The sequence below is a fragment of the Salvelinus alpinus genome, chromosome 3 (assembly GCF_045679555.1).
Source record: "Salvelinus alpinus chromosome 3, SLU_Salpinus.1, whole genome shotgun sequence".
In the NCBI taxonomy this organism is placed as follows: domain Eukaryota; kingdom Metazoa; phylum Chordata; class Actinopteri; order Salmoniformes; family Salmonidae; genus Salvelinus; species Salvelinus alpinus.
This window is the reverse complement of record NC_092088.1, coordinates 15,374,030-15,401,513: the sequence shown is the minus strand read 5'-3', so window position 1 is coordinate 15,401,513 and position 27,484 is coordinate 15,374,030. Positions and strand designations below refer to the sequence as shown.

General features: G+C 39.9%; 2 protein-coding genes across 2 annotated transcripts in view; one reads left to right on the top strand and one right to left on the bottom strand.

Annotated features, from left to right (window-relative positions):
* On the bottom strand, positions 1 to 22,547 carry LOC139570088 (inositol polyphosphate multikinase-like). Its single transcript, XM_071391604.1, has 6 exons — positions 21,660 to 22,547; positions 19,375 to 19,460; positions 18,245 to 18,341; positions 17,640 to 17,812; positions 5,483 to 5,564; positions 1 to 3,450 (listed from the first exon to the last, which is right to left on the bottom strand). Exons 1-6 carry the CDS (start codon positions 21,862 to 21,864, stop codon positions 2,804 to 2,806), a joined length of 1,290 nt encoding a protein of 429 aa, XP_071247705.1. The 5' UTR covers positions 21,865 to 22,547; the 3' UTR covers positions 1 to 2,803.
* Positions 22,548 to 22,750: 203 nt separating this feature from the next.
* LOC139570093 (neurexin-1a) overlaps positions 22,751 to 27,484 on the top strand; it is a 131,512-nt gene continuing 126,778 nt past the window's right edge. The window contains exon 1 of the mRNA XM_071391608.1: positions 22,751 to 22,958. The gene's annotated coding sequence lies outside the window, so the exon portion shown is untranslated. The remainder of the gene's footprint in view (positions 22,959 to 27,484) is intronic.

The window sequence follows — 27,484 nt, the reverse complement described above, 5'->3', positions numbered from 1 at the left end:
TTCATTGGGAATACATTTTATTAGTAATAATAATAATAATCTGCCAAATATACAGCCATTATTGAATCCATCTACATATTATACATATTAATATAGGTCATTTACAAAAGTAGTAATTAGTCATCAATTTCAATCAGATATGAGAGAAACAGCAGATGCATCATAATTTCCCCTGCATTTCATGTTACTGTATACGTCAGACGTGATCAGCTTTCCGTCAGGACGGACGGACAGCAGAGTCAACGGGATGAGAGGATACATGGGGTATTTCCATAGAGAACATTATGACAGCACTGACACTAATGCATATTATTCCAGACCACAGGAAGAAGCATGAAACCCAGGGCTCGTATTTACAAAGTCTCAGTAGGAGTGCTGATCTAGGATCAGCCCCCCGCCCTGTCCATATGTTATTCATTATGCAAATCTTAGGCAAAACTGATCCAATATCAGCACACTGAGACTCTTTGTAAATAAGGGGCCAGAACAATAATTACAAGCTGGAAAATAACCTGATTCCGCGAATCAAATATCTGATTACTTAGCTACAGTTTGCAACAAAAAAAAAAAAAAAAATGTAAGTGTTTGCAAAACAGAGAAATTGACAACATTATCTCACTTCTGATTGGCTGAAGTCTAAAGACAAAATCCAGTCTTGCCACATTTCTATCAGGTATTATAGAAAACAACTTACACAACTTTTCCACACAGGGAAAGTCATTGGTTAGTTCACAGCAAAGGAACAGATTTTATACATTGGCTATATTCATTTGTTTTTCAGTGCATTATTGAACAAAAAAGAAAGAACAGCAGACTTAAGCAAATACAAAACAAACATTTGTTAACTTCCTGTCCATTAACTATTCAAAAGACAAAAATAGAACTGGTGTGTAAACAAGATCACAAATCATTGTAGAACAACTCATAATTGACTGTACCAAGATGTAACGTACAGTCCTTGTATAGAGTCAAATGCATTACAACCACAACGTCTAAAGGAGCTGCAGAGCATGTCAACTGTAAACAACCATCTTAGAGGTACCTTATTCTGTAACGATTTGCACTACTGTACTTCCATATACACGGACCACTCATAGCACATCTATAAACACAAAGTAGCATAAGCCTATATGTTCTGAAATGTTGAATTTAAAGTGCTTATAGGTTGGTTATGAGTACTTCATGAAGATGAGAGTTACTGTAATGTAAATCAGTATCTACAATTTAGAGAATTTTGCTAAAACAAACAATGCCCTGGTGCAAAATGCTGAAGCTGGTCGCTTGCTAAGGAGTTGGAACAATAATAAAAGACATTATGAGTAAATGTAACAATGTAAAAGCTGCCAGAATGATAAATGTCTGAAATTAATATGGAATAAAAAGAAACAAGTCAGTGATAATAACAGTGAAATATCTTTAAAAGACTGTAAACATTTCTCATAAAGGTTCTTCCTCCTTACCATTTCAAATATGTACTAAATTGTCAAGTTGAGAGTATCATCCAAAATTATTTTTTGTCTTTTGGTATGAGTTTCAAATCAAACACAGAAATGGAGCATTGTCTGCATATCTTTGAAAATATATGCATATCTTTGTTAAAAATAAAATCATAGACATTTTATAGCTATCATGGTTAAGAAGAAGCAAATGGAAAACATTTGTCTTCACCAACAACAAAAAAAGAGACACCATCTTGATAGGGAGATCACACTGTGGAAGCACTGTCAGGGCCCTGACAACACCACAAGGATCTAATTCACTTCCAGGCCTTCAAGTTTAGAACACTAGCCACACCTTGCGCCCTCTCTCCGAAAACCACCAGTACTTTGGCATTCTAACATGAATCACTAGATCAACAAACTCAAGCTCTCTCTGGGCAGTTTGTTAATTCATTATCAGAGTAGCGTATTGCATTTCTTTACAATTAAACAGACCACGACACAGTGTACAAGTGGGCAGAGGGAGGACAATCCATGTCATCTTAATCTAATGTGGACTGTGAGATGTGACGACTAACGAGGAGCTTTGTTCCGGTACACTGGTTTCTCACTTGGACAAATCACCCTTTCTCGGGTGCTCGCATCTTTCAAATTGCAGAATGGAAAGGGACATTTAGACCATAGACTTGCCTGAAACTTGTAGAGTTTTCATTTGGGGGGGGAGACCTCGCAAGTCACATTAGTATCTTTCTCTTAACATCTCCTCCCAGAACCTAAATGACCATCTGATGAAATTATGCAAGATTTTTGTTCTTGTTTTTTTTGTTGTTCTGGGTAACATAATTTAAAAAGTAGCACTGCCGAGGACACAGGTTTTAAGAAGAACAGGCAATTTGTCAGCAAAATATATAGAGAACAGCAATGCTAAAAGTACTTAATCTGTACGAGTATAATAACTTAGTTAAAATGTGAATCATTCTGTCAACGTTCTGAGAAAATTTAAAGACAAAAGGATGTGAAATCTGAGATCTGAAAAGACTTGAGCAAAACTATATAAAACATACAACATACGATCAGCAAGCCAACAAATCAACGGTACTCTTTAGAGATAATCCTGTGAGTAATGGTTACAGTCATTTACCTGAGTTAGATACCTGTTAACAGTGGTTAAAAATCAAGAAGCACATACATCGGACAAAGAGTTATGGAGTAATGACTTCATCGATATAGTGCATATAGTGCAGAGAATCACAGGACGAGGGGAAGAGGGACTGGGGGCGCTACAACTCCTCCATTCACACAGTAAAAGACAGATGGGTACACTTAACCAATGGACAGGCAGAGACACCACTGAAGAGAGAAGGTTATTGGTGGAGGATCTGCTGCAGCACCTCCAGCAAGTGTTTCAGGCCGTAGATATAGCCTTGATCCTGGCTCTCACTGGGGAAGACGTGGGCAAAGTCAATCATCCTCACATCCACTTCGCTGGCCCTCTGCTCTGGATGCGGCTCCCCCCGGCCTCCCACCCCCACCCCAGCCTCTTCCAGTTGGGCTTTGATACCGTTGCCGTTGGGCTGTTCTGCTGACACCAGACCTGAGCACTTCCACGTGCTGTTGTCCTCCTGGGTGTTGGGGCCTGTCGTGATGGCTCCGGTGGTATTGCCATGGTGACCCCGGGTGCAGCCCTTCTTGTTGTACATGGCGTACATGGTGGACATGCTGTAGTCAAGCGGCACGGCAACCTGGATGTTGTTGTTGTATTCCAACACTTCTTCATTGGGCTCGCAGCAGGCATCAGCGGGAGACATAGTCTTCTCTGGGGGGCCCCTGAAGACATGGCCCTCAAAGCTGGGAGGGGGCAGGCCCTCGTATACAAACAACAGAGAGCTGGCGTAGAAGGTTAACTGGCTCTGGCCCTCGAACCATCGCAGGATGTTCTGGACCTTCAGGATACTGGCAGCGATGGCGTCTTTTCTCAGACTCCTCCCATTAGAGAAGAATTTGGATAAACCTGGGAGATGAACGGGAAAGTAAATTGTTGTTGTTGAGGAATCCAATGTTTACTGATAAGAAATAGACAATGCCTGAAGCTTTTTCTTAATTGAGAGCAAGTTGAGCTAGTGACTACAATCTACACCAGGGGTCTCCAATTACATTTAACTGTTGGACAATTTTTGAGCGGATGATCGGGGGGCCAGAGCATGGTTTTAAAATAAATAGTACACTGCAAATTGACCGCAAGAATCCCAAACAGATATAGTATTCGACAAAAACAGAATCATTACAAACCTTGATTACATTGGGATACGATCACATATGCCTCTAACTAAGTGTGGGAATACTTGGGAACAGATTTCCTCAATTAAAATCACTGAGCTGAATTCCTGGTGATTTTATTGTCTTATGTCCGACAACGAAAATGATATGCAGTACCAGTCAAAACTTTGGGCACACCTACTCATTCAAGGGTTTCTTTATTTTCCCTATTTTCTACATTGTAGAATACATAAAAGCTATGAAATGACATATGGAATCATGTAGTAACAAAAAAAGTTTTAAATCAAAATATATTTTATATATTTGAGATTCTTCAAACCACCCTTCCCCTTGATGACAGCTTTGCACACTTGGTATTCTCTCAACCAGCTTCATGAAGTAGTCACCTGGAATGCATTTCAATTAACAGGTGTGCCTTGTTAAAAGTACATTTGTGGAATTTCTTTCTTTCCTTAATGCGTTTGAGCCGATTAGTTGTGTTGTGACAAGGTAGGAGTGGTATACAGAAGATAGCCCTATTTGGTAAAAGACCAAGTCCATATTATGGCAAGAACAGCTCAAATAAGCAAAGAGAAATGACAGAACTTTGAAAGTGCAGTCGCAAAAACCATCAAGGGCTATGATAAACTGGCTCTCATGAGGATCGCCACAAGAAAGGAAGACCCAGAGTTACCTCTGCTGCAGAGGATAAGTTCATTAGTTACCAGCCTCAGAAATTGCAGCCCAAATAAATGCGTCAAAGTTCAAGTAACAGACACATCCCCTGTTCAGAGGAGAATGCGTGAATCAGGCCGTCATGGTCGAATTGCTGAAAAGAAACCACAACTAAAGGACACCAATAAGAAGAAGAGACTTGCCAAGAAACACAAGCAATGGACATTAGACCGGTGGAAATCTGTCCTTTGGTCTGATAGTTTATAGTTTCAACGGCAGTGTCTTTGTGAACGCAGAGTAGGTGAACGGATGATCTCCACATGTGTGGTTCCCACCGTGAAGCATGGAGTTGTGATGGTGCTTTGCTGGTGACACTGTCTGATTTATTTAGAATTCAAGGCACACTTAACCAGCATGGCTAACACAGCATTTTGCAGCGATACACCATCCCATCTGATTTGCACTTAGTGGGACTCTCATTTGTTTTTCAACCGGACAATGACCCAACCCACCTCCAGGCTGTGTAAGGGCTATTTAACCAAGAGAGAGAGAGTGATTAAGTGCTGCATCAGATGACCTGGCATCCACAAATCACCTGACCTCAACCCAAATGAGATGGTTTGGGATGAGTTGGACCGCAGAGTGAAGGAAAAGCAGCCGACAAGTGCTCAGCATGTGGGAACTCCTTCAAGACTGTTGGAAAAGCATTCCTCATGAAGCTGGCTGAGAGAATGCCAAGCTGTCATCAAGGCAAAGGGTGGCTACTTTGAAGAATCTAAAATATATTTTGATTTGTTTAACACTTTAATGGTTACTACATGACTCCATATGTGTTATTTCATAGTTTGGATGTCTTCACTATTATTCTACAATGTAAAAAAAATAGTAAAAATAAAGATAAACCCTTGACTGGAGTGTGTCCAAACTTTTGACTGGTACTGTATATCTTATATATATATATATATTTTACTTAGTGCCCAAATCAAAATCACACACGTGCCTGAATTTGCCCCGCGGGCCGCCTATTGGTGAACCCTGACCTTCAGCCTGTTGATATAGACAGAAGGATATGTGTATTTTGTGACAGGATTATTATTGTTTTAGGAGCTCACCATCTTTGATGGTGTCCTTGAGAAGGCCTCGCCCGTAATGTTGATCATACGAGTGATATTCGTCAGAGTTGATCTTGTACACCTGGAGGGTTAGAAAGACAGAAGAATTAACGTTAACGGAAAGAAACAGATGCAGTACATAGGCCTGTTTTCACTAAAAAGCAAAGCTGCACAACTTCAAAAGGAGATGAGTCTCTATATAAACGTTTGCCTCAACGTGACCTCTCCATGATAGAATCACGGGTGGAATATGCCCTCTGCTGGAGAAATTATGTATAAACACAAACTGCTCAAAACAATTATATTATGACGCACACATACAGTGGGGCCAGGAAGTATTGGATCTCTTAAAAAAAGATGAGAAAAAAATACAATGAAAAAAATGACAAAAACAAAAAACAAATCATTGATGGATTTGCTACATTTGCATATATATATTTCTTTTTTTAAATTTGCATTACTTGTTAAACAAAATCTCTTATTCTGAGCAATTGTATTAGCATAAAATAATTGTAAATGTTTTTGAGCATACTATATAGCTCAGTATTTGTATTTAGTCTTTTTGCTCATCTTTATCAAGGGATCCTATAATTCCAGGCCCCACTGTAATGTGACATAATGTACAGTACTTATGTCTCTGTGATATTAATAGCAATGCGAGTAGAACTCAGTCTGAGGACACAGAGACAGTCATTCCATGTCATTGCTGAGAGGAGCAGAACTATTTACCAGAGGGATTCCTGCCTCTATCACTGCAATCAGGAACATCATTATCAGCAAGAGTCTCATCACCCTGTGGTCACACACTGCAGACGAGCAGATTTTTCCATGATCCGAGCCAAAAAGCCTTTGCCCTCCCCTGGGAAAACTACAAACCCTGCTCCTCAGATGCTCCTTGACTACAGAGTATGTCAGTGGGCGACTCGTGCTGCAGGAGGTATGCATTCTTACAAAGCCTAGGCTATAATTAAGCAATAAAGGCCTGAGGGGGTGTGGTATATGGCCAATAAACCATGGCTAAGGGCTGTTCTTAAGGACGACAGAGTGCCTGGATACAGTCCTTAGCCGTGGTATATTGGCCATATACCACAAGCCCCCCGAGGTTCCTTATTGCCATTATATACTGGTTACCAACATAGTTAGAGCAGTAACAATACATGTTTTGTCAAACCCATGGTATACGGTCTGAGATACCATGGCTTTCAGCTAAATCAGCATTCAGGGCTCGAACCACCCAGTTTATAATGAATCTTGTTCACTTACTAGTTTAGTTCATTAGGATCCCCATTAGCTACTGCACATGCAGCAGCTACTCTTCCTGGGTTTCACATAAAACATGCAAATATATGACAAAGTACAGAACAGTCATAGACAAGGACAATAAATAATAATTTATAATAGTTTTAACATGAAAAAAGGTCATAAGAGTCATATATTGGAAAGACAGACAAGAAAAATACTTTACACACTGATACATATTATATACAGTTAAATTGGATCTTTACAAAGAGGTACAAGATGTATTAATGTTTTTTGTTTTTTTAAAGCTAAACTTGTTTTTTGCCTGAGTAACCTCTGGTGGCAGAGCATTCCAAGATGACATTACTCTATACATAACTGAGCAACACACCATGTTAATTAGTAATAGGAGTGGTGAGGTGGGTGAGTAGACAGCATGGTATGGCTGAGCTTAGTGCAGATCCTAGGCCATAACTAGCAATATATATATTCCTGAAATTAAAACTAAACCGGTGGTCCTCAACATCACCGGATCATTTATTTGCTGGTCGAATAGAGTTTGTGCTGTACAGTTCGTATTCCAATGAGACAAACAGACCATGTAGCCTAACTGAAGCATGTTCACTGTTTATACTCACTGGAGAAGACCAGTTATCATGTTACCACCATGACCCTCAGAGATCTGTGAGGAAAACCCAGAGGAGAGGACGGCATAATGCTGATTGGGATAAAAGGAGAGGTCCAAGTCAACAGATCTGAGATCAGTCAGAAGCTAGCTCCATGCTGTTCTACTCATGGATGGAGGCTTCCTATTACTGACCTCCATAGAGGCTAAACACGGCTCAACTGTCTACGAGAATGTATCAGTCTCAAGCTTGACTTTTGAAAAATATTATTAAAATGTTCAATAAAACTATATAGCATGTGGCAGTCCAGCTGTATTGAAATCCTTGTGAATGTAATTTGATCGTTTAACAAAGTTTAAGAAAATGTATGTTTAGAGTTTAACAGATGCCAAAGACTGGAAGCTGCTCTATACTTAGTCCACTAAAAACACAACAATCAAATGAAAATGTAATTTTATTGGTCGCGTACACATATTTTGCAGAGGTTAATCGCAGGTGCAGCGAAATGCTTATGTTCCTAGTTCCAACAGTGTAGTATACATAACAACACACACAAATAGTCATTTTTGAATGACTACCTCATCTCTGTACCCCACACATTCAGATAATTGTACGGTCCCTCAGTCGAGCAGTGAATTTCAAACAGATTCAACCACAAAGACCAGGGAGGTTTTCCAATGCCTCGCAAAGAAAAGCACCTATTGGTAGATGGGTATAAAATTAAATAAGCAGACATTGAATATTCCTTTCAGCATGGTAAAGATATTATTTACACTTTGGATGGTGTATCAATACACCCAGTCACTGCAAAGACACAGGCGTCCTTCCTAACTCAGTTACCGCAGAGGAAAGAAACCACTCAGGGATTTAACTCTGAGGCCAATGATGACTTTAAAACAGAGTTTAAAAGGGATACTTTGGGATGCTAGCAGATAGCACAATGACTGGAAGTCTATGGGTAACGCTAGTTAGCATTGGCTCATGAAACTACCTCAAACTTCCTTCATACTGGACACAGAGACATAAATGGTTTCCACAAGTTCATCTGACTCTGGGGAAGTAGATAAAGGGCCTCATTACTGGATACTTTGGGATTTTGGCAAACTGTTTTAAAGTCACCATTTGCCTCATGGTTAAATCCCTGGCAGTTTCCTTCCTCTCCGGCAACTGAGTTAGGAAGAACGCTTGTATCTTTGCAGTGACTGAGTGGGGAAGTACATAAAAGGCCTCATTGCCAAAATCTCCAAGTATGCCTTTAATGGCTGTTAAAGGAGAAAACTGAGGATGGATCAACAACATTGTAGTTACTCCACAATACTAACCTAATTTACATAGTGAAAAGAAGGAAGCATGGCAAGAGTAAAACATTTCCAAAACATGTTTGCAACAAGGCACTAAAGTAATACTGCAAACAATGTGGCAAAGCAATTCACTTTTTGTCCTGAATACAAAGTGTTATTGGATTTGCCCCAAGCATACAACCTATTACTGAGTACCACTCTCCATATTTCCAAGCAAAGTGGTGACTGCATCATGTTATGGGTACAGTGCCTTGCAAAAGTATTCATCGCCTTTGGCGTTTTTCCTATCTTGTTGCATTACAACCTGTCATTTAAATTTATTTTTATTTGGATTTATTGTAATGGACATAAACAAAATAGTCCAAATTGGTGAAGTGAAATGCAAAATAAATTACAAACGGAAAAGTGGTGCGTGCATATGTATTCACCCCCCTTGCTACGAAGCCCCTAAATAAGATCTGGTGCAAACAATTACCTTCAGGAGTCACATAATTAGTTAAATAAAGTCCACCTGTGTGCAATCTAAGTGTCACATGATCTCAGTAAAAAGAAACACACACACACCTGTTCTGAAAGGCCCCACACCTGTTCTGAAAGGCTCCAGAGTCTGCAACACTACTAAGCAAGCGGCACCATGAAGACCAAGGAGCTCTCCAGACAGGTCAGGGACAAAGTTGTGGAGAAGTACAGACCAGGATTGGGTTCTAAAAAAATATCCCATCCCAAGAATAGGGCACCACAACAAGCTTGCCAAGAGAGGGCCAACCACCAAAACTCACAGACCAGGAAAAGGGGGCATTAATCAGAGATGCAACAAACACACCAAAGATAACCCTGAAGGAGCTGCAAAGCTCCACAGCGAAGATTGGAGTATCTGTCCATAGGACCACTTTAAGCTGTACACTCCACAGACATGGGCTTTTCAGAAGAGTGGCCAGAAAAAAGCCAATGCTTAAAGAAAAAAAATAAGCAAATACGTTTGGTGTTTGCCAAAAGGCATTTGGGAGACTCCCCAAACATACGGAAGACGGTACTCTGGTCAGATGAGACTAAAATTGAGCTTTTTGGACATCAAGGAAAACGCTATGTCTGGCGCAAATCCAACACCTCATCACCCCGAGAATACCATCCCCACATTGAAGGTTGGTTGTGGTGGCAGCATCATGCTGTGGGGATGTTTTTCATCGGCAGGGACTGGGAAACTGGTCAGAATTGAAGGAATGACGGATGGCGCTAAATACAGGGAAATTCTTGAGGGAAACCGGTTTCAGTCTTCCAGAGATTTGAGACTAGGACGGAGGTTCCCCTTCCAGCAGGACAATGACCCTAAGCATACTTCTAAAGCAACACTCGTGGTTTAAGGGGAAACATTTAAATGTCTTGGAATGGCCTAGTCAAAGCCCAGACATCAATCCAATTGAGAATCTGTGGTATGACTTGAAGATTTCTGTACACCAGCAGAACCCATCCAACTTGAAGGAGCTGGAGCAGTTTTGCCTTGAAGAATGGACAGAAATCCCAGTGGCTAGATCTGCCAAGCTCATAGATACATTATGTCTTATTTCTTGCTTGTTTCACAAGAAAATTATATTTTGCATATTCAGTGGTAGGCATGTTGTGTAAATGAAATGATACAAACCCCACAAAAAATCTATTTTAATTCCAGGTTGTAAGGAAATAAAATAGGAAAAATGCCAAGGGGGTGAATACTATCACAAGCCACTGTATGCTTGTAATCGTTAAGGACTGGGTAATTTTTCAGAACAAAAAAAAGAAAGTGAATTGAGCTAAGCACAGACAAAATCCTAGAGGAAAACCTGGTTCAGTCTGCGTTCCACCAGACACTGAGATTAATTCACTTTTCAGATGGACATTAACCTAAAACACAAGGCCAAATCTACACTGGAGTGGCTTAACAAGAAGGGTGAATATCCATTACTGTTTTGACTTAAATCTGCTTGAAGATCTATGACAAGACTTAAATGGTTGTCTAGCAATGATCAACAACCAATTAGACAGAGCTTGAAGAATTAAAAATGGGCAAATGTTGCACAATCCAGGTGTGGAAAGCTCTTAGAAACTTACCCAGAAAGAGTCAGAGCTGTAATCACTGTCAAAGGTGAACCTAGCATGTATTGACTCAGGGGGTTGTTTTAGGTTACTTTTTTACAAACATTAGAATTTTCTTCCACTTTGACATGAGTATTGTGTAGATCTTTGACAAACAATGAAAATTAAATCTATTTTACTCCCACTTTGTAACAAAATGAGGAAAAAGTCAAGGGGTGTGAATACTTTCTGAAAGCAAGATGATGCAGGACTAGAATACAGTACGCATATGCAGTGGGTAAAACATTGTTAATAACCTCTTGAAGCTAGGGGGCAGAATTTTTATGTTTGGAAAAATAACGTTCCCATTGTAAGCTGCCTATTTCTCAGGTCCAGATGCTAGAATATGCATATAATTGACAGAGTAAGATAGAAAACACTCTAAAGTTTCCAAAACTGTCAAAATATTGTCTGTGAGTATAACAGAACTGATTTTTCAGGCGAAAAAGCACTGTTCCATTGCCTGCCTTTCGTCCATTTAAAGGGATATCAACCAGATTCCTTTTCCTGTGGCTTCCTCAGGGTGTGAACAGTCTTTAGACATAGTTTCAAGCATTTATAGTGAAAAATGAGCGAGATTTATCAAAACGCGTCAGTGGATACACGGATGTCCCTCCATTAGTTGATGCGCGCGACACTGGTTGCTCGACATTTTCTTTCTCTCCAGTACTGAATAGTTTACAGTCCGGTTGAAATATTATCGATTATTGATTTTAAAAACAACCTGAGGATTGATTATTAAAAACGTTTGACATGTTTCTACGAACTTTACGGATACTATTCGTCAAGCCTTGATGACCTGCCTAAGGCTGTGGAATACTGAACATAACGCGCCAAACAAATGGAGGTATTTTGATTTAAAAAAAATCTTTATCAAACAAAAGGAACATTTATTGTGTAACTGGGAGTCTCGTGAGTGCAAACATCCGAAGATCAAAGGTAAGCGATTAATTTTATTGCTTTTCTGGCTTTCGTGACCAATCTACATGGCTGCTAGGTGTTCTTAATGTATTGTCTAGTGATCGATAAACTCACACAAACGCTTGGATTGCTTTCGCTGTAAAGCATATTTTCAAAATCTGACACGACAGGTGGATTAACAACAAGTTAAGCTGTGTTTTGCTATATTGCACTTGTCATTTCATGACTATACATTTTTTTAGCAATTTTTTTGGTATTTGGCACTCTGCAATTCAGCGCTTTTGTGGTTGAAAATGATCCCGCTAAAGGGATCCGTGCGTCAAGAAGTTTTAAAGTGACCAGTGACTATGTACATAGGGAAGGAGTCTAAGGTGCAGGGTAGAATACTGGGTGGTAGCCGGCTAGTAAAAGTGACTATGTTCAGGGTACTGGCGGAGTTCCGTTAAGGGTGACTATTTAACAGTCTGATGGCCTGTATAAGTGTTTCCTTTATTTTGGCAGTTACCTGTATGTTACAATGTTACATAGGCATGCTTTGGTCCTTGGGGTGGAGATGAGGTCTTTGCTCTTCTGTAAGTCATTATGGAATGGTAGAATAGCGTTGTGTTGGTATTGGCCCTGTGTGATTGATTTGTCAGTGATGACCAAACAGAGAGACGTCAGAATGGACCTGAATGAGGTATTGAACTCTTCACATAAACATTAACCTTGTGAGGTGTGGAGCCAGTCTGACAGGAACTGGGGAATTGGAAGGTCACGGCAGACTAATGAGATGAAATGCCATTCCATCTCAAAATACCCAGGCAAACAGCAAAATGAGCTTAAAACCAACGCCTGACCTAAATAACTTGTACAGTACCAGTCAAAAGTTGACACACTTACTCATTCAAGGGTTTTTCTTTATTTTTACTCTTTTCTACATTGTAGAATAATAGTGAAGACGTCAAAAACTATGAACACATGGAATCATGTAGTAACCAAAAAGTGTTAAATCAAAATATATTTTATATATTTGAGATTCTTCAAACCAGCCTTTGCCTTGATGACAGCTTTGCATACTTGTCATTCTCACAACCAGCTTCACCTGGAATGTTTTTCCAAAAGTCTTGAAGGAGTTCCCACATGCTGAGCACTTGTTGGCTGCTTTTCCTTCACACTGCGGTCCAGCTCATCCCAAATCATCTCAATTGGGTTGAGGTTGGGTGAAAGTGTAGGCCAGGTCATCTGAAGCAGCACTCCATCAATCTCCTTCTTGGACAAATAGCACTTACACAGCCTGGAGGTGGGTTGGGTCATTGTCCTGTTGAAAAACAAATGATAGTCCCACTAAGCACAAACCAGATGGGATGGCGTATTGCTGCAGAATGCTGTGGTAGCCATGCTGGATAAGTGTTCCTTGAATCCTAAATACAAATCACTGACTGTCACCAGCAAAGCACCCCCACACCATCACACCTCCTCCTCCATGCTTCACGGTGGGAACCACACATGCAGAGATCACCCGTTAACTTCTTGACGCTAGGGGTCATATTTTTTATATTTTTTAAAATAACGTTCCCAGGGAAGCGGACTATTTCTCAGGTCCAGATCGTAGAATATGCATATAATTTACAGATTAGGATAGAAAACACTCCAAAGTTTCCAAAACTGTCAAAATATTGTCTGTGAGTATAACAAAACTTATTTTGCAGGCGAAAACCTGAGGAAATCTAACCCGGAAGTGATTTTTCTATTTTTTTTAATCTGTGTTTCATTTCCCGTCTTTCTTCCATTTAAAGGGGTATCAACCAGATTCATTTTCCAATGGCTTCCTCAGGCTGTGACCAGGCTTTAGACATAGTTTCAGGCTTTTATTTTGAAAAATTAGCGAGATTTTTCAAAACTAGTCAGGTGTCCTTTGATTAGTTCCTGCGCACGAGAGGGGTAGCTCTCCATTTTCTACCTCTCTTTTATTGAATAGGTTACGGTCCGGTTTAAATATGATCGATTATGTATGTTTAAAAACAACCTGAGGATTGATTATAAAAAACATTTGACATGTTTCTACGAACATTACGGATACTTTTTGGAATTTTCGTCGAACGGAACGAGGCTGTGGTTTTCTGAACATAACGCGCAACCCAAATGGCGTTTTTTTGTTATAAAAGTAATATTTATCGAACAAAAATAACATTTGTGTAACTGGGAGTCTCGTGAGTGCAAACATCTGAAGATTATCAAAGGTAAGCGATTAATTTTATTGCTTTTCTGACTTTCGTGACCATGCTAATTTGGGGCTAGCTGTTCTAGCATTGATTGATACACTCACAAAAGCTTGGATTGCTTTCGCTGTAAAGCATATTTTCAAAATCTGACACGATAGGTGGATTAACAACCAGCTAAGCTGTGTTTTGGTATATTTCACTTGTGATTGCATGATTCTAAATATTTTTAGTAATATTTGGCGCCCTGCAAATCAGCGGTTGTTTAGGAAAATGATCCCGCTAAAGGGATCCGTAGCGCCAAGAAGTTAACCTACTTTGCGTCTCACATAGACACTGCGGTTGGAACCAAAAATCTCAAATTTGGACTCATCAGACCAAAGGACAGATTTCCACCGGTCTAATGTCCAAGCACATTGCTTGTGCTTCTTGGCCCAAGCAAGTCTCCTCTTCTTATTGGTGTCCTTCAGTAGTGGTTTCATTGCAGCAATTCGACCCTGAAGGCCTGATTCACACAGTCTCCTCTGAACAGTTGATGTTGAGATGCGTCTACTGCATTTATTTGGGCTGCAATTTCTGAGGCTGGTAACTAATGAACTTATCCTCTGCAGCAGAGGTAACTCTGGGTCTTCCTTTCCTGTGGCGGTCCTCATGATAGCCAGTTTATCATAGCGCTTGATGGTTTTTGCAACTGCACTTGAAGAAACTTTCAAAGTTCTTGACAATTTCCAGATTGACTGACCTTCATGTCTTAAAGTAATGATGGACTGTCATTTCTCTTTGCTTATTTGAGCTGTTCTTGCCATAATATGGACTTGGTCTTTTACCAAATAGGGCTATCTTCTGTATACCACGCCTACCCTTGTCACAACACAACTGATTGGCTCAAATACATTAAGGAAATTCCACAAATTAACAAGGCACACCTGTTAATTAATTCATTCCAGGTGACTACCTCATGAAGCTGGTTGAGAGAATGCCAAAAGTGTGCAAAGCTGTCATCAAAGCAAAGGTTGGCTACTTTGAAGAATTTCAAATATATTTTGATTTGTTTAACACTTTCTTGGTTACTACATGATTCCATATGCATTATTTTACAGTTGATGTCTTCACTATTATTCTACAATGTAGAAAATAGTCAAACTAAAGCAAAACCCTTGAATGAGTAGGTGACTGGCACTGTATGTATGCAAGCATGAAAATGATAGATGTGACTGACTGTAGACCCAGAGTCTCTGTTTCATCTGTAGACCCATAGTCTCTTTTAAAAGTATGTAGTTCTGTCGTTGAGATGTTTTTTGTCTATTAAAAGTTTCTGTATTATATCATGTGTTGTGTGGACCCCAGGAAGAGTAGCTGCTGTTTTTGAAACAGATAATTGTGATCCTAATAAAATAGCAATACCAAAATGCACCTAAATTATCCTTCCAGTCTCTAATCCTGCCACTCTGGTTCGGCTGCCCAGGCAGGTGTGTGAACACCTGGTAAACACCCTTGGATGGATTGTCATTGTGTTCCTGCGATTACCATATTAACGGAAAACAACTCGTCTGACATATCTCCCTCTCTAACTTTAAGCATCGGCTGTCAGAGCAGCTTACCGATCACTGTACCTGTACACAGCCAATCTGTAAATAGCACACCCAACTACCTCATCCCCATATTGTTACTTATCCTCTTGCTCTTTTGCACCCCAGTATCTCTACTTGCACATCATCATCTGCACATCTATCACTCCAGTGTTAATGCTAAATTGTAATTATTTTGCCTCTATATTACCTAATCTTCTACATTTGCACACACTACATAGATTGTTCTATTGTGTTATTGATTGTATGTTTATGTGTAACTGTGTTTTTGTCACACTGCTTTGCTTTATCTTGGCCAGGTCACGGTTGTAAATGAGAACTTGTTCTCAACTGGCCTACCTGGTTAAAATTAAATACAAAATTGTTCAATACTAATTTAACTGGTTTTGCAACTATACTGAACAAACGTGTAAATGCAACAATTCTGGTGGGTATGCAGGCCATGGAAGATCTGGGACATTTTCAGCTTCCAGGAATTGTGTACAGATCCTTGTGACATGGGGCAGTGCATTATCATGCTGAAACATGAGGCGATGGCGGAGGATGAATGGCACGACAATGGGCCTCAGGATCTCGTCACGGTATCTCTGTGCATTCAAATTGCCATTGATAAAATGCAATTGTGTCTGTTGTCCATAGCTTATGCCTACCCATACCATAACCCCACCATGGGGCAGTATGTTCACAACGTTGACATCAGCAAATCGCTCGCCCACACGACACCATACACGTGGTCTATGAGGCCAGTTGGACGCACTGCCCAATTCTCTAAAATGACGTTAGAGGTGGCTTATGGTAGAGAAATTAACATTCAATTCTCTGGCAACAGCTCGGGTTGACATTCCTGCAGTCAGCATGCCAATTGCACACTGTGCATTGTATGACAAAAAAACTGCACATTTTAGATGGCCTTTTATCATCCCATTTACATTTACATTTAAGTCATTTAGCAGACGCTCTTATCCAGAGCGACTTACAAATCCCCAGCACAAGCTGCACCTGTGTAATGATCATGCTGTTTATTCAGCTTCTTAATATGCCACACCTGTCAGGTGGATGGACTCTCTTGGCAAAGGAGAAAGGCTCAATAACAGGGACGTAAACAAAGTTGTGTACAGAATTTGAGCGAAATAGCTTTTGGAATCCATTCACTTCTGGGATCTTTTATTTCAGCTCATGAAACATGGGACCAACACTTTACATGTGGCGTTCATATGTTTGTAGCGCTCAAAGTTTTTCTTTAAAAACGTATTTTTCAACCTTGACAAAAATAAACTATTAATATAATGAACACAGTGGAAATCAGAAGTGAACTAAACAACCTTTCTTATAGAAACAACCTCAAATTCTGCCCTTTCCCTACCGTTACAGTCTTAATGGTTACTAATGCCAAGTCAACACTAATGATTATCTAATAGGCGGTTACTCTGAAATTGTTGCCCGAAGCTTTATGGGAATCTCAGAACACGGTCATTCAACAGCAAGCAGGAACAGAAAGCTGGAACAGCAATCAGGAACTCCCCAGTGAACTAACAACGTTAAGCTCATGTAATGATTTGCATGATATTGATCAATTGATGCCAGGTTTGTTCTAAGGTAACTTTTATACACTAAAGTAGCTCATCATTAACTAGTAGCCAATGATTTATGATATGATGAAGATACAGAAATGACTGTGTTTAGCTTTCTACCTAGCGCTGTATAATAAACAACTTCTATATTTGTATGAGTGGTATGCATTCATTTTTGATAGGCTACTTGATGAAGCATATGTTAGCCAGCCCAGCAATGTTTTATGGGCCATTGTCTTGAGAAAATAAACCCTCAATTGTCTGCACATTCTTGTGAATAGTTGCATTATTCAGGAGTGTAACTTGGTTTAGATGAGAAGTTGCTCACATAGTTGATTAATAGTTTGTTAAAGGATGCTACTGTGATATTTACTGTAAATATTGCTGCCGAGCAAGAATCCCGAGTTGCCAAGCTGAACTTTAAATTGAAAAGTAGAAATATCTTTGCGACACCTCTCCACAGACTCATTAGTCAGAATAAGCCCTAAGGTACTGCCACCCAGGATTCATATAGCCCCTCTCAATAAAATGACATTAGCAGATGGAGAGCCCTTTTCAACCCAGTGGGGGGGACCCATGAGGCTGAAGAGGAAGACTCACCCTCATTCCGAGAAGCAGGAAGCCAATCTCCTCCATGAGAGGGTACTTCTTGATCTGCTGGTCCCGCTTCTCTTGGGAGGCGTAGGGGTCGTAGCTCTTCTGGCCGATCTTGACATCCATTATACAAGGCTTCTGGAACCGCCGAGTCACGTCCTCCAGTTTCAGGTACAGCTCTGTGATGTCATCAGAGGGCGCAGAAACATGGCATGAGAGACGTTAGAGATTTAGACATATAAAATCAACACATTTAGCCACTAGAATGATAGAAGAGGCGGTGTTTCACCCCTACAGCCATACAGTATTTCTAGTAGCAAAGCACTGCCATGATTGTTTACATTTATACACCGGGTGGGTCTAATCCTGAATGCTAATTGGTTAAAACCGCATTCCCGCCAGTGTATTTTTGAACGAAGTGCTGTCCTAGGATCAGTTTCTGCCTTTTAGATCCAAATGACTTATGATATAATGGGCAGGGAGGACCTGATCCTAGATTAGCACTCCTCCTCAGAGTTCCTTTATGAATACAGGCCCTGGTACATGTTGAAGTAATGCTGAAATAATGTCCTAGTGATTGTCCTAATGATTTCTTATGGACCGGTGTTTACCGTCAGGAGATTCAGGCGAGGACCAGGTGCCAAAGTATTTAGGGAGGTGATGCTGGAGGTCCAACAGACACGGGTCGCCACAGTCCTCAGCGTAGACCTGGAAGAAGCAAAGCACATCCTTGAAGAATCAAATCAGCTCATGTGACAGAACTAATCACCATCTCTATGTGGGAATTTCAGTGTCTTATTTGATTAGGGTGTTGTTTAACCAACATGTCACATGTAGGGGTGGCAGCTAGGCTAGCGGTTAGAGCATTTGGCCAGTAACCGAAAGATCGCTGGTCGAAAACCCGAGCTGACAATGTGAAAAATCTGCCGGTGTGCCTATGAGCAAGGCACTTAACCCTAATTTACTCCAGCTACAATACTATAGCTGATCCAGTACAACAAAAACACTTCCCAGCACCTGTCCGGTGTATGTGAGAATAAAAACGTTTTCTTCATTTATTTTTATTAGAAGTAATGCATAGTACAATACAAACATCATTTTCCTTCCCTTTTATAGTTCACTACCATGAAATGATGGTGGAAGTAGCCAAGTTGAACTACCAATACATGATTCTTCTGTAAGACAGTGTTTCCAAAGCAACCATTTCATCTTGTGGACATTTAGTCCACTTTAACAATAGGGGAGTAAGCGGTTCCGGTGGAAAGCCCTCATAACCCTCTGGCTAAATGTTGCAGTGGACACGTCGAGACAAACACCTTTCATAAGCCCTTCAATAAACAGATAGCCCACTGGTTTATATGCAGAGAGTATGCCGACCTTACCCAGTGAGTTAGTAAAGACGTGGACTACATTACTGTGCAGTGTTGCCTGCTAGGCTTCCTCAATAGCTACTCAGGGAGAATGAAAGATAGAAGGGTTTAAGGACTATTCACTCACTTTTTATTAACTCATTTAATCTACACATCAACTTGAACATAAACTTTGTTCAAACTGACATGGGAAAATTGTTCCCAAGTACACAAAGTAACATTTTGTAGACATTAAAGGGATGACTTTTTGCAGACTTCATGTAGAACGGAGAGTAATTTCATAGAGAATACTGTACTGTAAAAATAGGTGTACTTTCAGATATCACATTTTTAATCATTTTTTCCCAGCATCAAAATACACGGATGGTTACCTTGCTGTAGAACTGCATCTCTCTAGGACCTCTGGGAGGGGGCTGGAGCTGTTTGAGTACTGTGCCATCGGGATGTTGCAATATGCCTGTTGTAACAAAAGTTGTGGGTCATTCTGACACTTAGTAAAGATCTAGTACTAGTTGCCACATAAAGGCCTAGTTCGAATATTTCAAAAAGACATCCTCTTCCTGCTAAATAACCCCTGATCAGACATGCCTATGTGGCTGAGGGGTCCCTAGCTTTCACAGCTATGCAGCCATGTTAGTGGCTGAGGGGTCCCTAGCTTTCACAGCTATGCAGCCATGTTAGTGGCTGAGGGGTCCCTAGCTTTCACAGCTGTGCAGCCATGTTAGTGGCTGAGGGGTCCCTAGCTTTCACAGCTGTGCAGCCATGTTAGTGGCTGAGGGGTCCCTAGCTTTCACAGCTGTGCAGCCATGTTAGTGGCTGAGGGGTCCCTAGCTTTCACAGCTGTGCAGCCATGTTAGATGTGTAGTTACTTCAAGAGAAAAAAGAAGGATACATTTCTAAAGAATTCAGACAGGGCTAGGGTTGCAAAGCTACTGGTCATTTACCAAGGTTACCGGAATCTTCTGTAATGTTGGTTTTTAAACAGGTAATCTATGGCAATCTAGGTAATTTATACATGAATCACACTTTTTTATAAATACATTCATATTGTCTGAGTTTCTAATGGGTAGACCATATGGTTCAAGAGAAAAATAGCATAATTAAGGAAAAAAGCATCTAATCAACAATGGTATTATTTTGAATTAGCTTTGTAACTCTTCCAACTATTGACTATATTCACAACTGCCACTAGTTTGGTGCCAAAACATTTACAACAAAGACAAATTGACATGGTCAAATAAAACATTCAAAAATATATAAAGGATATTTCTTGCTGAAACCCTCATATTAAACATCATTGCTATTCACTAAGTGATGGTTTATATTTAGGATAATGTTTTACAGCTTTGTCATTCTATTTGTTTATTTTAAAATCATCTTATTTGATTATTTTACATGTGATAAGGCCACACAGAGAGCCAGAGATAATTACAGACACCTGTGATAATCTGAAGTACCCAAAAATGCCACTAGATTTAAAATCAGATTTAAAAAGCTTGAAAGTTACAAAAATGTATATAGTAATATACACCATACCTTTGCAAACCCAGACAGGTACAAACAGACTGCCATTTGGAAACCTGTAATACCTAACTGAGAAGTGCAAAGGTTAACTTGTGTTTTACATGAAGTCATAAAACGATGGACCTTATTCCAAAACACCTGAACACCAGTAACCTATAAAGTCTGACACTATACACTCAGTGTGTGAGACTGCTCTAATATAAGATGGAAGTTGGAAAAAGCATTGGACCACACTCCTCTCTGAGATATGTCAGAGTTTGACTGCCTCGGGCACAGCTTGATTCTTACAACTGAAATCGCTTGAAATTGTAAAATGGTAGGAAATGAACACTCCCAAGTATCAGCGTTTAATCAACTCAGAGGTTAGCTGTATCAAGAGTATTAAGTGACCTAAATACAAATGTGACACCTATTCCCTCCTGAGTGTAGGATTCAACTGAAAGGCTCTTAGCAGAGACAACCAGGATTAAATCCCATTTACACTGGTGCTCTGTCACTGTCTCCCAGGCCAGAAATAATACATTGGTTGTTCCCACTCTTGACAGTTCAGTTTTAGCTAAGGGAGTCTTACTTCAGGCATTGGATTTTGTAAGCCTATTTCATGATTTAGGTTATAGCCACTGGCAAGTTGCAGGCTATAACTAAGTGGACGATCAGGAGTGATGAAGAACCACCTCCCACTGATTCGGTTGCAAAACATTTCTTAAACAGAAGCAAACAAAACAAAAACGGCGAGAGACCTACCTGAATTTGTCCAATAGAAATTCGTTTTAACTGTTTGGCTAATGATTACAACCCTGGGTTTCAGTTCCTACATTACAATAGTTAGAGAGCTGATACTACGTGCATCAACCGAAGTACACAAAAGACTTCAAGCAGGTGCTCTATTCTGTTATTGACTGACATGATGAAACCTATAACAGTGGCTTCCTTACTCAGGATTATTGTCCTGGAGATAAACAATCCTGAGAAGACAGTGTAGCCTACTTCTGTCAGCTTTTCTGAAGTATAGTAATTGAACCAAAGGAGAGCTATTCCACCATGCAGACCAATATTACACAATGAAATGCCACTCACTAGTGGATACACATGCACCGTGGCGAAAGGAAAACACATTTGATCAGTCACTGACCTACTTTATCAACGCCATACTTATGACCGGCCACCTGATGGGAGAGCGGAACACATCCGTCCAGGTGCGCCGCCTGCGATCCTCCCTGAGCGTTCTTCTCCTTCACCGAGCCGGAGAGACAAGTCCCCAGGTTCACCATGGGTCTATTGATTTCCAGTCTTCCCAAAGCTAAAGATGAGTCCATTATCTGATGTTGAGTTGACATTCGCAATTCAATGGCTTTCAATAAAATAAAATAGGCAATCTTTAATTCACATGTTGATATCAGTTTGGTAATCTGAGCAACCCCCCACACAATTTCGAGCACCGAGGGGTGTCTTCATCGAATTCGTCAAATGGGCTCGCGTTCAGCACTAAGTCTAACCTAGTATTTAAAATGTAGCAAGGCTCCAAAAGCACTGCTACAATGAGTTTCATATCTTGGTCGGCAACATTAATACAGTCTGGCCACATCCCACTTCCTCAAGAGAGACGTATACACTCCTCTCCCGAAACTGTTTTGATGACACAAGACCGATATTTGCGCGAAATGTCGAAAAGTGGAGTTTCCTCTAAACTACTTATAGCGCGACCCGTTTAGATTGCTATTTGGAAAACACATACATTACAAACAAGCCCCGTTGTTTGCTGCTTACATTACACGTCCCACAATGCTAAAAGACAGTCTGCTAATCGTGACATCACATCTGACGTACAGGCTCCTTGACGTGAAATTGTTTATCAATAAGAAACACAGCATGGGAAACAATATAATGTCGGACACGCTATCGATGTCTTTGAAGAGTTGCAAGGACCTTCACATTCGAACCTTATCCAATGTGTGTGGCTGGGCGGCTATCCCATCTAGCTAGCTAACGTTACCTAACAACACTTTCGACACTGCCCCTACTGTCGCAATTATATCTACTTCTGGCAACAGCTTCAGCGCAGTGGCTTTTCCATCACTGTCGAAAAGATTGCCTATGATCGTCAACTTTCTAGGGTCGTCATTAGTTAACACAGCCACAAAGTCATAAACCCCGCCTACTTCTACAATTGATCTTCTTAAAATCTGATTTTAAACATAATCTTAGCCGTAACCGCACGGATAACCTTATGATTAAACCTAACCTTAAATTAAGACCAAAAAGTACATTATTGTTTTCACACTTTTTAATAATATCGCAAATTTTTACTTTGTTGCTGTGCTATCCAGTGGAAACACTTTCTAGGCGTGAGTAATTTTGACAGTATTGCAACACAAAATTATCAACCGTTTAATCGAGAATAATATGCCTACCGATGATGCCTGCATTATAGGTAAGTAAGCGAAACGTAAAACCATGATTCGATTTAAAGCTGCATATTTTTCCCTTTTATACGACTGACCAAATTCACATAGAAATGTTTTATAAATCTGTCATTCTCATTGAAAGCAAGCCTAAGAAGCTGTATATCTGTTCTATGTACGTTGTTTCTATGCTTCCCGTTCTTAAATTTCGTTTTTGCGTCTTTTACTTTTGCATCTTTTACAGCTGAAAAAACGATATTTTTGGTACGGAAATGTTTTTCTTTTTACAGGTTTGGATGGTACAATGATTCTCTAAACATGTATTTGTTTTGTCACATGAACTCAATTAGCCCCAGCCGTTGATCATGACTCTCAGTTCCATTACACATAAAAGTCATTGGACGAAGGCAAGTAGCAAAGATATGCGACTATATGCTAAATAGCCATGTTCATAACTGCTGCCATGCTCTAGTGTATTCGCACAAGTAGACATCATCACAATACACACCTTTATTAGGGTTCCCACACGGCCATATTTCCATGTTACAGTGCTTGTTTACAGAAAGCATACGGAAGACAGAGTGGACTATATGTGCTAATTACACCTGTGTGTAAACGGAAGACAGAGGCCACAAAAATACTATTGGCTGCAACTTTGTTAAAATTGGTTAGATCAGTGTACAGTAAGTGTGTATTCTCCATTTGTGAAATTATTTTGATGTGATATAAAAGTAGAGAGATTTATGTTTCTAGAACCATACCGCAATTGAGAATCGATTCACGTTTAGATGGACTATTTGGCAGTTTTGTCTTCAGAGCCAATTTGCCCTTTAAACAGAACATGTAAGGTCCTTGGACTAAGGAGTAATACTGGGCTATATTAGCCCATCACTGTGCACAAAGCAATTTCATTTATCTTATGATTATGTCATTTTGAAACACTAATATGGAGTCCTCCAACATCATCCCTTGTTTTCTTTCCAGTGCTCTGATGTCTCATCATGTACATAAGACTCAATAACAAATCACACTGTAGTGGGAATTGGGCCTTATCTGTTTGAAAATCACGTAATCATAATTGTGCCTTATCTTGTAAACATGGTTGGATGTATGAACAAGTTAATTACATTTGAAGAGGTCCACTCAATCAGCATCACTTTGGGCACAATTACAGTGATTTCGGAAAGTATTTAGACCCCTTGACTTTTCCCACATCCCACGTTACAGCCGTATTCTAAAATGTATTATTATAATTTTTTAACTCAGCAATCTCCACACAATACACCATAATGATAAAAAAACAGAAATACCTTATTTACATAAGTATTCAGACCATTTGCTATGAGACTCAAAATAAATTAATCCTGTTTCCATTAATCATCCTTGAGATGTTTCTACAACTTGATTGGAGTTCACCTGTGGTAAATTCAATTGATTGGACATAATTTGGAAAGGCACACACCTGTCTATATAAGGTCCTACAGTTGACAGTGCATGTCAGAGCAAAAACAAAGCCATGAGGTCAAAAGAATTGTCCATAGAGCTATGAGACAGGATTGTGTCGAGGTACAGATCTGGGGAAGGGTAACTTCTGCAGCATTTGAAGGTCGCCAAGGACACAGTGGCCTCCATCATTCTTAAATTTAAGTATTTTGGAACCACCAAGACTCTTCCTAGAGCTGGCTGCCCGGCCAAACAGCAATTGGGGGAGAAGGGCCTTTGTCAGGCAGGTGACCAAGAACACAATGGTCACTCTGACAGAGCTCTAAAGTTCCTCTGTGGTGATGGGAGAACCTTCCACAAGGACAACCATCTCTGCAGCCCTCCACCAATCAGGCCTTTATGGTAGAGTGGCCATACGGAAGCCACTCCTCAATAAAAGGCACATGACAGCCCGCTTTGAGTTTGCCAAAAGGCACCTTAAGACTCTCAGACCATGAGAAACACGATTCTCTGGTCTGATGAAACCAAGATTGAAGGCCTGAATGCCAAGTGTCACATCTGGAGGAAACCAGGCACCATCCCTACGGTGAAGCATGGTGGTAGCAGCATCATGCTGTAGGGATGTTTTTCAGAGACTGGGAGACTAGTCAGGATCGAGCAAAAAATGAACAGGGCAAAGTACAGATAGATCCTTGATGAAAACCTGCTCCAGAGCGCTCAGGACCTCAGACTGGGGCGAAGGTTCACTTTCCAACACAACAATGACCCTAATCACACAGCCAAGACAACGCAGGAGTGGCTTCAGGACAAGTCTCTGATTGTCCTTGAGTGGCCCAGCCAGAGCCCGAACTTGAACCCAATCGAACATCTCTGGAGAAACCTGAAAATAGCTGTGCAGCAACGCTCCCCATCCAACCTGACAGAGCTTGAGAGGATCTGCAGAGAAGAATAAGGAGAAACTCCCCAAATACAGGTGTGCCAAGCTTGTAGCGTCATACCCAAGAAGACTCGAGGCTGTAATTGTTGCCAAAGGTGCTTCAACAAAGTACTGAGTAAATGGTCTGAATACTTATGTAAATTTGATATTTCATTTTTGTTTTTATAAAAACCTGTTTTTTCTCTGTCATTATGGGGTATTGTGATGTCCTTACGGGGTATTGTGTGTAGATTGATGAGGGGAAAAAACTATTATATACCGTACCAGTCAAAAGTTGTGATATTTCAGTTTTTAAAAATATATATATTTACAAACATTTCTAAAAACCTGTTTTTGCTTTGTCATTATGGGGTATTGTGTGTAGATTGATGAGGGGGGGAAAAACTATTTAATTAATTTTAGAATCCGGCTGTAACGTAACAAAATGTGGAAAAAGTCAAGGGGTCTAAATACTTTCCAAATGCACTGTATACTGTTTAAAGGACCACCCATAATGCATTTTGTTATTATTATTTTAAAATTATTTTACCTTTATTTAACTAGGCAAGTCAGTAAAGAATTTGTTCTTATTTACAATAACGGCCTACTCTGGCCAAACCCTAACCCGGACGAAACTGGGTCAATTGTGCGCCGCCCTATGGGACTCCCAATCACGGCCAGTTGTGATACAGCCTGGAATCAAACCAGGGTCTGTAGTGACTGAGATGCAGTGCCTTATACGGCTGCGCCACTTGGTAGCCCCATTTAATATGAATTTAATATAATCATAACATTTAGATGATGTAAGGATTTAAATCAAGTAGTCTAAACAATCCCATCCGGGAACAACACCAAATGTACTGAACAAAAACATAAACGCAACATGCAACAATTTCAAAGATTTTACTGAGTTACAGAATTTAAGAGAAATAATCTTTTTGTGTGTATGGAACATTTCTGGCAACTTTTATTTCATCTCATGAAACATGGGACCAACAATTTACATGTTGTGTTTATATTTTTGTTCAGTATAGATTCCCCTAAAACATGAATATAACATGTAAAGAGCAATGGGATGTCTGGTCCACCAGATGGCAGAGCAGACCTGGGCCCATATCCATGTAGCATCTCAGAAAAAGTCCTAGGAATCCTGAGAAAAACTGGTAAAAGACAACAACAAAAAACTCCCAGCTCAGAGTAGGTTTTAGAATGATGTTAATTAAGACACTGCTCAGACAAACTCTGAGCCAGGAGTAAAATCAATTAATGAAAGTTTCTCAGCTGGTAATCACGACAGTTTGAGGTACCGCATGGACATTGTTGCAAATGATGGGGAATAACCAATCGCAATGAGGCATAGCCAGCTATGAATACTATAGCAGGCAACCACGGTGAATGTGACTGTACATCAAATGTTGCAATAGTAAAACGATTGATATAATGTTGCTGACAGGTTCACTTTCCTAATTATCTCCTAATATGTTGGCATGCATAACTTTTTTTTAACCAATTTTGATGGTTGTTAAAAGCAGAATTTTGACAATATTACCATTATCAACACACAGTCGGCATCAAGTCACTTGCCGATAATGTTTCAAACGACGTTGCATACAGTGTTTGAAAGGTCTATCTTTTTCATCAAACACAGTCAAAGTTAACAAAAGCCCAAGATGTCTAAATTTGCCCAATATATAGGCATTCCCAATTTAGGCAGATTTTTAAAATTTGTTTTTTAAACAATTAACGATATTGCTCTCCAAAGGGATAACTTGAAATAACATAGGTAATTAAATAATCGAAAGAAAAACATTTAATTAGCCTATTTGTTATAAGTATTTAGGAATATCATGTGAAATAGGCCTCGTGAAATCATTGTCAATGGCACAAGAGATACTGTGATTATTTATGGATTAATGATATAGAAATATCAAAACATTATTTTAACAACTCCAAGGCAATTGCATGTGGCGCAGGAACCATTGACTCACTGCTTTTTCTGTTATCAAGATACCTGCTGGTAACTCTTTAAAGGGTTAGGACAGCTCATGAGGTCTCCTAAATATTTGTTGACTATGACTAAAGAGGCTTCATGCATAGCTTTTATTTTTACCCTGAAGAGTAGGAGTAAAACGTCTCTATTCTCAGCACTTATGACCAATTTTCTACTCTGAAACGCTTTGTGGATACAGGCCCTGG

Bases quoted from the DNA above. Each gene is read 5' to 3' on its own strand.
- LOC139570088 (XM_071391604.1), bottom strand. From the start codon at position 21,864: ATGTCAACTCAACATCAGATAATGGACTCATCTTTAGCTTTGGGAAGA. The intron at 19,461-21,659 runs GTCAGTGACTGA...TTGTTACAACAG, and splicing joins GTATGGCGTTGATAAAGTAG to GCATATTGCAACATCCCGAT. The intron at 3,451-5,482 runs GTGAGCTCCTAA...TTCATCTCCCAG, and splicing joins CAAGGACACCATCAAAGATG to GTTTATCCAAATTCTTCTCT.